Source organism: Pteropus vampyrus, unplaced genomic scaffold (assembly GCF_000151845.1).
Source record: "Pteropus vampyrus isolate Shadow unplaced genomic scaffold, Pvam_2.0 Scaffold103, whole genome shotgun sequence".
Lineage (NCBI taxonomy): Eukaryota > Metazoa > Chordata > Mammalia > Chiroptera > Pteropodidae > Pteropus > Pteropus vampyrus.
Window position 1 is genome coordinate 78,403 of NW_011888884.1, and position 12,512 is coordinate 90,914.

General features: G+C 35.7%; 1 protein-coding gene across 1 annotated transcript in view; it reads left to right on the forward strand.

The window, feature by feature from the left end:
* The window catches only part of KIAA0368 (KIAA0368 ortholog), a 78,616-nt gene that overhangs the window by 59,496 nt on the left and 6,608 nt on the right, over nt 1-12,512 (forward strand). The window contains exons 31-44 of the mRNA XM_023533454.1: nt 133-212; nt 810-915; nt 1,656-1,703; nt 2,427-2,548; nt 4,102-4,252; nt 5,906-5,971; nt 7,153-7,242; nt 8,282-8,348; nt 8,916-9,007; nt 9,087-9,153; nt 9,379-9,570; nt 10,140-10,348; nt 11,173-11,216; nt 11,313-11,541. Of these exons, the coding sequence (XP_023389222.1) occupies nt 133-212; nt 810-915; nt 1,656-1,703; nt 2,427-2,548; nt 4,102-4,252; nt 5,906-5,971; nt 7,153-7,242; nt 8,282-8,348; nt 8,916-9,007; nt 9,087-9,153; nt 9,379-9,570; nt 10,140-10,348; nt 11,173-11,216; nt 11,313-11,541 (1,563 nt within the window). The remainder of the gene's footprint in view (nt 1-132; nt 213-809; nt 916-1,655; nt 1,704-2,426; nt 2,549-4,101; nt 4,253-5,905; nt 5,972-7,152; nt 7,243-8,281; nt 8,349-8,915; nt 9,008-9,086; nt 9,154-9,378; nt 9,571-10,139; nt 10,349-11,172; nt 11,217-11,312; nt 11,542-12,512) is intronic.

Below are 12,512 nucleotides of genomic sequence, written 5' to 3' on the forward strand. Positions count from 1 at the left end.
TGGGCTAAATAAAAGGCCTCGAGAGACACTAAGGCTGCTACATAATGAGAGATGGTCATTGTGGTTGAGAGATAAAAGTTTGATTATTGATGAGTTTTACATTTTTAATTTCATTCTTTTTGCTTTCATTAGGTGGACAAGTATTTGAAGGAAATTCTTCAAGATTTGGTTAAGAACCTTACCAGTAATATGTGGCGAGTTCGAGAATCCAGGTATCATTTTTGGAGATAGAAAACCAGTGAAATACAACTGATTTTCTTTTTTCCTTCAAATTTCTAAGTTTTATAATTTGTGTCAAACTACTAAAAAGCAAATTTCTGGTTGGATTAGACATTTATTGTTATTTAACTTTTTAAACTAGTGGTTTTCCTAAATTGTCGTAGTTTTTATAAGTATGAAATTAAACTAGAAGATCACTTACTGAATTGTTAGACATCAAGATATATTTATATGCTGTCATGACTTTTAGGGTAGAATTTATTTATACATATATAATTTATGTATATTCAGTGCCTGCATTGTGCTTGGCAGTGTGCTAGGCTCTAGGAGTACAGTGGTAAGTCAAAAATGATGTATTATTTCACAAAGATTGTATTATAGTTGTGGGAAACAGACATTTGATGACTGTAAATGCCATATGTCTGTGGTATATTTGAGACACCAAGGAGAAAATAGTCATTGTCTTGGGGTGGGGTGGTTATGACCAGAAATATTGGCAGAATCCATGTTCTTGTTTGATAAGAATGTTTCGGAGTAAAATATTGAGCTTTTTTGATCAAATATTTCAAATCAAATTGTTTATTTTTCAGCTGTTTGGCTCTGAATGATTTATTGAGAGGAAGACCCCTAGATGACATCATTGATAAACTTCCAGAAATTTGGGAAACTCTTTTTAGAGTGCAAGATGATATAAAGGTATTATAGAATAAATAAGTCTGCATTTATTCGTAGAATAACTTAAACTGGAATTGTTAAATTTGTATGTTTCAAAATTCAATATCCAGACAGTTTTAAAAGATCACAATTTCCCTTCAAAGTTTCAGTTTTGATGTGTCTATGAAGTTGCAAGTTTGGGTTTCTTTAGATGTAAAAGTTGACTTTTTTTTTTAAGGTGGCTATTGCTTGGTTTTCAATAGGGATCTCATACTTTCGTTTAGGGACAAATAACAGTTTGGAGATAATCTAGAAAAAATATTTAGCTCAGTTTTATAAATCAGTTTCCCAAATAACATGACCAGTTCCTCTGAATTTTTCCTGGGCAGTATAAATGTTACGTATTTTTATATATTATCATTAAAATTAAGTACTTTAGTTTTGCCTTTCTTTTTGCTTTATTCGTTAGAGATTTTTAAGTCTTTCATAATCCTCACGTAGATTTAGATGTTTTTAAAAATATATTTAGTTTCTAAACTTATACCTAGTAGCTATATTTTTATAAGGTCAAAATAGGTCATACCTAATTAAAAAAAAATATGACATGGCAATATGTTCCTTGATGGGCACAGAGCCTAATGAAATAAAATTTTTTTTTACCCAGTATTGAAAGTAGGATTTTTCACTATTTTGTGTAGATTTGAAGGTATTTATTATGCATCGTGGGGTAGATGAGAAAGAAAGTCTCTAACTTGTATTTGCCAAACATTTTTAATTTTTAGGAATCTGTACGAAAAGCAGCAGAACTAGCTCTGAAAACTCTGAGCAAGGTGAAAACTCTTATCTTATATTGGGGTTGTGAAGTGGGGCAGGGTTCTAAGTAATAATGACAGTAATGTAATTTTTTCATTGTAAAATGACATTTAATTGTAGAATAATTGGCATATTATAGTTCACTGTTTTTACAATGAATGAGAAACTGGATGCTATTACACTAGAATACTAGTATTTTTAACAAAGTATGTATCTGGTCTTTTTAAATGGTGAGCTTATCTGGGTCTTTATGTAAGATATGACTTCCACTTGACCCTGAAGAACACATTAATCATTTAGATCAAACAATATTTATCTTTTCTTTTTACTATTGCTATGTCTATGTGTTAATCTGCCTTTCATATTTATGAAGTTGGCAAGTTTATTAGTTTCCCACTTGAGCTTAATTGTGACTATTTGTGGACTTCTACGTTGTAGCTGTATAAACCTTGCCATAGGTCACGTCGTTAAGTGCTTTCTTATACATTTTCTCATTTTATTTTCCAATTTGTTTCACAAATTGGAAGACTAAAGCTTATAAAGTAAAATTTATTACCAAATTTTCCATTTAGTTATTGGCAGACATAGGACTCATTCTTCTGTTTCTCCCTGTAGTGTCATAGAATGTAGATGCACTCATTCTTTTCTAAGGGTTTGGGAAATAGGAAGTGTTTTGTCAGATGAATGCTTAATTGGGTGAGAGTTCAGTTTCACTAATTTCCATGCTCTTTGTATGTGAGGTTTGTGTGAAAATGTGTGACCCTGCCAAAGGAGCAGCTGGCCAGAGAACCATCGCTGTCCTTCTCCCTTGCCTTCTGGACAAAGGAATGATGAGTCCTGTGACAGAAGTTCGAGCCCTCAGGTGTGAATCAACTGGTGAATGGAATGTATTAGATTTGTCCAGTTTCTAGCCATTTAGTAGAAATTGAGTTTCTTTATTAGATTCTTAAAAGTATAGAGAAATGCATTGAGGAGAGAACCCCAGATGACCCAAGAGCATTCGAAAAGTTGTGAGAACATTTTTGCAGAAATGTTCTCATGAGAACCTTGCTTTGAAACCAGCATTCTGCCATTCTGCTTCTACCTTGAGTAAAGTGTGTTATTTTATTGTCATTGGCTTTTGTCCCCTGCAAGCACATCTTCTATTACGCCATAGGTTTGTAGGAGTTTGCTTGTTGGCTATACCACTTAGCAATATCTCACAGTTTATTAAGTTTAAAATAAACTGTTTACCACCTGCAATTATTAAATTAAAAAAAAATACACTCACATTTAGGTATTTATGGCTATTTTAGGTTACAATCAACAGCGAAGGATTCTAGTTTGTGTGTTTTTTGTTTTTAAGCTAGAATGGTATCTAGGAACTTTATTTGTTCCATTTATTTCACTATTAAAATTAGTTCAAATTAATAACACCACCAGTATTTCATGGTAACTAAATGGTTGATGAGGGAGAGTTATTTTTAGAAGGATTCACTGAACGAATGCAAAGGAATGATAAAGTTAGGATATCACCATTTTGCTGTCTTCAGTAGAGTAATTTAGGTAATGATCTTAAGTCCATTCTAAATCCACTGGTGAAAGGTTGATGGGAACTTTATAATGGGTGGTTCAGGCTAACCAGACTTTAACCCACTATATTCTTAGCAGACACACACATGTAAAAATAAGCAGACACTATGTGCATCCTGATGTGATGAAATAGGACATGTAGAGCACCACCTATGACATATTCTTGTTTTGTAAAAAAATTGAATCTGAACTTGATTTAGCCTGCTGATCTGTACAAGCGACAGAGGAACATGTTAAGTGACACCATCAAGATACAATCAGTGAGGACAAATTCTAAGAAAAGAAAGGATGAAGGGCACTGCTAAGAACGATTCAAGAAGTGCAGTAAATTACAACATGTAGTTGGAACCTGGATCTGGTTCTAACAAAGAAACTGTTAAAGACATTTGTGAAACAGTCCGGGAAATTTGGATATTAGCTCATAAGAAGGTATTATTAATGTTTTTAAGCTGTAAAATGGTACTTCGGTTATGATAAAGAATGCTTGCCTCTTAGTGATACGTACTGAAGTTTAGTTAGATATGCTTCAAAATAATACAATGGCAGGGGAAAAAGTATGTGTGTGTGTATGGTAGAGGTATAAATGAAACAAAATTGGCCAAAGGTTGCTAATTGTTGTATTGCATAGAGAATACATAGAATTTCATTTGTGATTCTCTCTAATATAATACATGCATGGATATTTCTATAATAAAAAGTAAAAAATAAAATAGTGCTAAGATCAGGCTCTGTAACTGAGTATATTCATATAGGCATAAAATGCAGAACTTCCTCATGATTAGAATCATAGGGCTTCTTACTTTTGTTAAAAAGACTCAGGAGTTGTGTTCTGTGTGTCTGTAGCATTAACACCCTTGTGAAGATCAGCAAAAGTGCAGGAGCCATGTTGAAACCACATGCACCAAAACTCATCCCAGCTCTGCTGGAATCCTTAAGTGTATTAGAACCCCAGGTTCTCAATTATTTGAGCCTCCGGGCCACAGACCAAGAAAAGGTGAGTTGACAACACAGTCTTTTGGGTAAGTGTCACGGAGGAAAAGCCCTGATAAGGTGCTGAGAGCCACCCGAACAGCCCATCCATTGTCCCTACACAAATTGCATGACTTGAATGATACTTTCACCATTCTTGAAACAGCTCAGTTACTGTAACCACATGTAGTATTTTTTTACAAGGAGGAGGCCCACACACGATTTTGTGAATTAGATGAAAATGACATTTCCATTCAAAAAATGCATTAACATTTAACACAGTTTTTTGTACGTGTTTTATTTTTTTAGGGGTTGGGTCTATACTCTGAGAGTCCTTCTGTGGACCACTCCGACCCTGCAAGTAAAGAAGATTTGTATCTAGACTTTGGCATAGTCCAAAATTATCCTGTTTTTTTTAGATATACTGTAGTTGCCTAGTCTCTGATCAGAGTCATTTTTTAAAAAACTACAGATGAAACATTTATTATGAAAAAACAACAGAGTAGAAAATATTTTCCTAAGGAGTCCCCTCTCCCTGCCAGCACAGTATCATTTCCTAAGGAATACCCACTGTCACCAGTTTCCTGTGTCTTTTCAAATTTTTATGTAGTCATAGACTACAAAATCAAACAAACGTACTAATCTTAAAATAGAATCAGACTATGTATGTGATGGAAGTTGTTCTGCAACTTTATTTTTGTCAATAATAGGTCATGTCTGTATATAGATCTTTTTAATTCTTTTTAATGTGTGTCTACCTATTCACATCTTTGCCAACATTGAATAACATCAATCTGATAAGCAAGAATCTCATTGATCTAATTTACACTTAACTGTTATTAGTGTTGTCCATTGTATTTTCATATTTTATTAGCTGTTTTTATTTCTTCTGTGAATCGTGTGTTTCTTTCTATTCCATGCCTATTTTTGTACTTAGGTTTTTACATTTGTCTTTGTTTATTAGGACTATCCAACCTTCTGTTGTATGGATTATAAATGTTTTCTGTCAGTTGACTGATTTTCTGTCAGTTGTCCACACTACTGTAATAACTTACTCTCTTTTCCCTTTGCCTCTCGTATTGCTGTTTCTTCTTCATCATTCTTCCCTCTTTTAGCAGTAATCTTGCCTCTTCCTAGGTTCTCACCTACTAGGCAATGTGAATTAGGAAATATAAATTCTAGTCCAGACTTTGCAGCCCTACGCTTATGTCTTATGTCTGAATAGTGTTAACCTCTCCTACAGCATAGTTGTTAGACTAAAATACCACTGTAGATGTGAAGGCCCTTTACAGAGTTAAAGCAATAAATACATGAAAGTTTTTGTTGCTTAGATGCAGTTTTTAAAAGCCTTAGATAGAAATTTATTTAGTCTGTTTCTTTATTTAGTGGAATGGAGAACCTGAGGCTCAAGAAGGCTAGATGACTTGCTCAGAGCCATATTATGTTAATTTCTAACTATCGTCTGAATTTCTCACCTGTAGCAAGTTGCTGCCTCTGTAGATAAATGATTAAGTATAGGTCAAAAGAAATTAGAGTTAGGCTTATGTTTGACTTTGTTATATCTAGATATTATTTTTTAAAATATTCTTCAATTTGGCATAAAGGCCTTTTATGAGAGTGTGTGGAGGTTCTTTTTAATTAATTGAATGTTCTCAGTGATTTCAATTTTTGTTCTCAGGCTGCGATGGATAGTGCTCGACTTAGTGCTGCCAAATCCTCTCCCATGATGGAAACAATCAACATGGTCAGTGCCCAATGTAATGAGAAAGCTTCAGTTTGTTCGTTTAGCTTTAGAGTGCTTTTGCTTAGTCTTCAGGTTATACTAAATGAAGTAGAGATTTAAGGGCTAAGTCAAGCACCTACTGTGATCCTGTTTTTTTCTTAATATAGTTCTTTTTATCATCTGTATTACTAAATGGAGTAAATAATTTTCCAAATGGTAGAATCCATTAATCCAGATTTCTGTTCAGAGGAGAAAAATACATTAAAAGGTATCTGTGTAGCAGGTTTAGATTTTAGTCTCTGCTTGAGCACTGTCTTTGGGAGGACCTGGGGCCATGTAGGCTGGAGGTATTCAAGGAAGTCGGCAGCCTAAAGGTGGGAGAAGAGAATTGAGCAGCGTCAATATGTTGTTTCAGTCATAGGAAGGGGTTTGTAGAAAAGAGCTGCTTGGCTCCAAAGTTCTAAGTTCTAAGTTTCTGAACTCTTAGATGAGGAGCCACTAAAGTCACTAAAGTTGACTTTAATGCTGTCTGTACCTTGGATTGGTTAACTGAGAGCTTGGAGCTACTGGAAATTGTTTTGCTAAGCAAATCACACGTTGGAGAAGAGAAGTAGGTATTTTTAGGGCTTACTGGGAGACTATTACCAAAATTGGTCTAAGGATGTCATGTCTTAGGTGGGTTATTGGGGAGAAAAGAAAGCCTAAAGAAATAGGAATAGTTAGCAAATACTTTGTAGATATGCTCATTAAAAATAGAATATATTTCTTGGCATTTTCAAAAATATAGTTTAGCAAATTCCATAAGAAGTCGACTTTAGTAAGGTGGTTCATTAGGGGAGGCCCACCGAAGGTCAGCTTTTATCTAGGTATTTTATACTAAACGTGGATTGATACAGAGGACGTAGGCCCAGAGAGATTCTTTTTTCTTGGGTAATCATTATTTATTTTACCCTTTAGTAGGTCAGTGTTTTTCATTATTTTCATTTTGTATTTAGTGTTGAACCCCACTGGTGAATGCCTTTTCTATTTATAGTACAATGGTGGTTTTAACATTGAAATCAGAGCAAAATCAAACCAGTGATTTTTCATCTTCATGTCAAATCCAGTGGGTACATATTCGACATGGATAGTTTTTAATTGAAGATGTGGAATGGACTTAAATATTTGCTAAGGTTAACTTTATATTTATTCTCTTCCAAAAGTGCCTGCAATATCTTGATGTGTCGGTGCTGGGTGAACTAGTTCCTAGATTATGTGAACTGATCAGAAGTGGCGTAGGTCTTGGAACTAAGGTAAGTGTATTTTTCACAAAGATTAATTTTCATTAGGCCACAAAAATGTAATAGCCATCATGTTTGAAATTCATGTTTTTTCATAAAACTTAATACTTTGTTACATTTCGTTTTTATGGTTGCACTAATCACTTGAAATATGTAGCGCATTCAGGAAATGAAACATGTGACTGACTTTTTTAGTGAAATCATTTCTGTCCCCTGGTTGCTGTGTACATACCCTCAAGGGTCCTTATTCATTATCAGTTACTAATGGAAATGCTCATCCAGTTGTCAAGGCATGGTTCTTCTAGCTTTTTTCACAGAGGGCTCAGCTGGTGTTTGGACAGAAAAATGTTTTTCTCTTCAAGATTTTGACCCTGCCCTCTACTCTTTAAAATAAACAATTTACATTTTTTTTCTCCTGACAAAAAATAACACTTTTTTTTTCTTGAGCACTTGCTTGTATTTAAAAACTTTTGCATTTATAGATCAGGAGAGAGTTAAAAATTGTCCTAAATTTACCACCCAGAGATAATTGCTGTTAATATTTCAGAGTATTTCCTTCCAGTATTCCCTTTTCTGTGCTTGTGTCTTCTGTAATGTCCTCTTTAATGACTATCTGATACTCTGTTGTGTGGCCGAAACATCATTTATTTTAATCCACCAAGGAACGTGTGATTTGTTTTCAGCTTTTTTCAATATTAAAGCACTGTGTTGACTGTCTTGAGATACATCTGAAGCTATTTCTTTTGGTTAAATTTCTAGAACTGGAAGTGTTAGAACAGGATAGACAAGATGACATATGTTGCCCTCCTGAAGGATAGACCCACTTTTCTTTCTTATATGCAGTGCATGAGAGCACCATCTTCCTGCTGGAGGTTTTGAAGAAATCTCTGCATTGCTAATCTAAAATAAGAGTTTTCGTCTTTGTAGATTGAATCTGGAGGATCCTAGGCTTCATGTATATTTTATCTTTAAATCTTTGACACCTTAAACAAAGGCTTCGACAGAGCATTGTGACCATCAAATTTAGACCTTTGCTTTTGTAACCCTGTAGGGAGGCTGTGCCAGTGTCATTGTGTCATTAACTACTCAGTGTCCCCAGGACTTAACACCTTACTCAGGTGAGTTTGTCAAACCATATGTGGTGATATTTTTGTTGTCTTGCATGACAGAGTTTTAAAAGGAAAAATAATTATCATTCAGACATGCTTGTGATACTATGTACTTTTTCTCCCCGATCTTTCCCCTTTACCTTTATCTCTTTTTTGAAAGAAGTAAAGGATGATCAAGTTTGGCAAGTTTTTAGTTTTATAAGTGTTTGATTATTTCCTAGTGGTATAAAGAGGTGAAAGTGTATGTCATCCTATAGGATTTGTTTACCATTTATAGCTATTTTACATCAACATTTTTCTCTTTTTAGATTGGCTCCTAAATGGGCCTGATGAACTTCATGCACCTAGCTCTCATTTTTGCAACTTTTCTCACAATATTCTAGACACAGATTGATTTTTCATTTTATAGCAGTCAAAAGGAAGCAAATGGATAGTACAAATGTAACATACAGGAGTTCTAAACTACCATGGAATAAGTCAGATATTAATTACAGGGTTAAGTTCGTTTTGATTCTGAGAATAGAGCAAAACATTTGGTCACCCAAGTATGAGATTTTTCTTCTTTATTTCTGATAGGTAAACTTATGAGCGCTTTGCTTAGCGGCCTGACAGATCGGAACAGTGTAATTCAGAAATCTTGTGCATTTGCCATGGGCCATTTAGTTCGGGTGAGTTGAATTTCTTGCTTAGTTAAGTAATTATACTTGGATAATTATAAAGAAATGACTAAGATTGTTTCGTTTTCAGACCTCACGGGATAGCAGCACTGAGAAACTCTTGCAGAAGCTCAATGGCTGGTATATGGAGAAAGAAGGTACCTTTCTTATCTTTATATCATTTTAAATTTAGATGTTAACAGCTTAATAAAACAATACAAATCAGGTCTTACTCTCTGTGATTTTATGTGCTTTGCTAGGAACATTTCTAATTGATTTTATTGATTTGTTTTGCTGTGGTGCAAGTCGAACAGTAGTCTGTTTAGATCAGTTACCCTTAAAAACAGTATCATAAACATCGTGGTTTTTTCTACTTCTCTCAGAACCCATCTATAAGACCTCTTGTGCTCTGACTGTTCATGCTATTGGACGATACAGCCCTGATGTATTGAAGAACCATGCCAAAGAAGTTCTGCCTTTGGCATTTCTAGGCATGCATGAAATTGCTGATGAGGAGAAATCAGAAAAAGAAGAATGTAACTTATGGACTGAAGTGTGGCAAGAGAACGTACCTGGTTAGTAAACAGCACCTCTGATTAAACTTGTTTCTTAAGAACTACAGCTTGAGTTTTTACTCATATTTTTTATTCATGAACTCCTGTAGTTACTTTCCCAGGAACTCAATAACATGTGTCCCATTCGCTGAGTCCTCAGAGTTGGCACTCAGCGCTCTTTTGTCCTTCATTACTGCTCGTGTGAGAGAGTAGAAACTCTGCCCAAGCAGAGGAGAGCTTCACTTATTTTAGTTGAGAGTGAATAGTGATTTTATATTGCCTTAGAGTATTATTTTAGAGTAGTGCTTCTCAATTGTTTTTCACCTCGCCGCATATTAACGGATGACAACTATTTGCATGACACCCTCCTATGGACATATCCAAGTTCATAAAGTCCTACTGTTGTAAAGATGCATCACAACACCAGCCACTTTCTCTCCCCTTCAGAGAGCGGTGAAATGTGACCATTGAGAATCACTTCTTTAGACCGATGGTCACTAACATGTTTTCAGACAGAAAAGAAAAATCAGTTAAATTTTTTTTAGGGAGGTCGCTTATAAGTTGCTTTACTTTTGCTTTTCATAACCTAGGTTCCTTTGGTGGCATTCGGTTATACCTGCAGGAGTTGATTACCATTACCCAGAAGGCTTTACAGTCTCAGTCCTGGAAAATGAAAGCCCAGGGTGCAATTGCCATGGCATCAATTGCAAAACAGACCAGCTCCCTAGTACCTCCATATCTGGGAATGATACTGACTGCATTGCTGCAAGGCCTAGCTGGAAGAACGTGGGCAGGAAAGGTAAAGGGACCATTCATACTCTGTTAAATTTAAGGTATCCTTAAAGAATTATGACTTCATCTTTCATTTCCTACAAACTTTAGAATCTGGTTTTCTGGGACATCAGATGGATTCTTTTTGTGAACCATATTTTCTAGCCAATGGGAAGCTTTGAGTAAACTTTGATTAAGCGTGGTATTTCATCAAAGTACAATCTACGTGTCCTTGAATACTACATAGTAATGCTGGAGATTGATTTTTATTTATCATGTTCAGCTTTCCAAGATAAATCTTAAACCATTTTGGTTACCATTTTGTATCTGTTAACCTCATGAAGAGATCAGGATCGGGTGTATGAAATTGAGTAGCAAGGCGAGTTGTCTAAACTTGGTTGAGGATGCTGGTCTCTGGGGCCTATGAATTAATAACCGTCATTTTTTACACAGGGCAATAGTAGGATACTTACAGTGCATAGTCAGTGGGGAAAATGAGACGGGCAGAGTATAACAGTCTACTTGATGTTGCGAAAGTCAATAGTGGCTGGGGCAGTAGTATAGAAGAAGTACTGGGCTAAGAGCCAGACGTAGTTCTAATTCCATGGTTGACACTTCGCCAGTGTGACCTTGGGCAACTCAGTTTTCTAGGCTTTATGAAATAGAGATAAAGACAGTTATCCTGCTTCTGTGGATGTGCTTATTAAACAGTAAAGTGTATTGATGACAAGATGACTCTAGTTAATTTTTGTTGTCATAGTTATTAAATATTCCTGAGGTAATTGTAGTCATAATACAGAGAACGTAAATGACACATGTGTTTAATAGCATCTCTCGTTTTCAACTCTTTAGGAAGAACTGTTGAAAGCCATTGCCTGTGTGGTGACAGCTTGCAGGTAAGTGGTCTTTCAATGACAATGTCATTTTTTAAACTGAACTTGAAAGCTCTCGCCTTTATTAACTGTTCCGATACTTTTGTTTGGATCCTGTAGTGCGGAGCTGGAAAAGCCTGTGCCCAATCAACCCAGCACAAATGAAATTCTCCAAGCTGTTCTGAAGGAGTGTTGCAAAGAAAATCTCAAATACAAGATTGTAGCAATTAGCTGTGCAGCCGATGTCTTGAAGGCCACCAAAGAAGACAGATTCCAGGAGTTTTCTGACATTGTTATACCTCTCATCAAGAAGGTAATGACCACCTGTATCCTCTCAGGTCTGGTTATACTTTAAAAATTAAAAAGAGAGAAAAAAAAGATTTTTCTGCATCTTATTTGCACATTTTATTAGGATCAGTGTAGCTGCAAATAGCAGACAATTCCAAAATATCGTGGCCTCAAACAAGATAGACGTTTGTGTCTCAGATAATAGTTTAGGGATTCTGACTCTATAGCTCCCAGCTCTGCCATCCCTAGGGTGTGGTCTTTGTCCTCATGGTGCACAGTGTACTGCATTCCAGGCAAGTGATGACAGAGGAGATGAAGAAAGAATGAAGGATCAAAGTAGGCCTGTTAGTTCTTTCTTAAGGAGAGTTTCTGGAAACCGCTACAAGGCACTTTCCCTTCTGTCCCATTGGCCAGTTCTTAGCCAGATAGCCACAACTAGCTACAGATTCATTCTAGGTGTCCCTCAGTCCACTATAGGAAAGGGAGAGAGTGGATTTAATTTAAAAGCAGAAAGCTGAATTTGTTTCAGGGGTTTTGACCTACAAGCCAGGAGTCTCAAGGCTGTGGGAACAATGAGTTCCTATGAGTGGATGTTGGAGTGAATGGACAGTCTCTGTCATAGTTACAGTAAGCCTTGCCTCATAAGCATGTGCAGAAGCCACTCTAGTCATCGTAGAGTGAAGACAGGGAGCTCAGTGTGTCATCGTTAATTGCCTCTGCCATACATTGGGGCAATTTGATCAGAAAAGGACTGGTTTTATTTGGAAAACAAAGTACTTGTTTTTAAAGGTTGGGCGCTTGTTCAAAGAAAGAAGGGTATGGTTTACTTACTTTTTGTGAAACAAAATAGTTTAAATAGCATTCTTATTTTGTGTGTTGCTGCTAATTTGTAGTTGTTTTCTTTGAGTAAAAAGGCTATTCAAATAATTTGTTACATACATGATGAGAGTGTGGATTCTGAAAACTTGTATTTTAAATTGATGATATTACCAGCTAGCTGGATGAGTCCCTTCTCAATCTAGTTCCCTATCT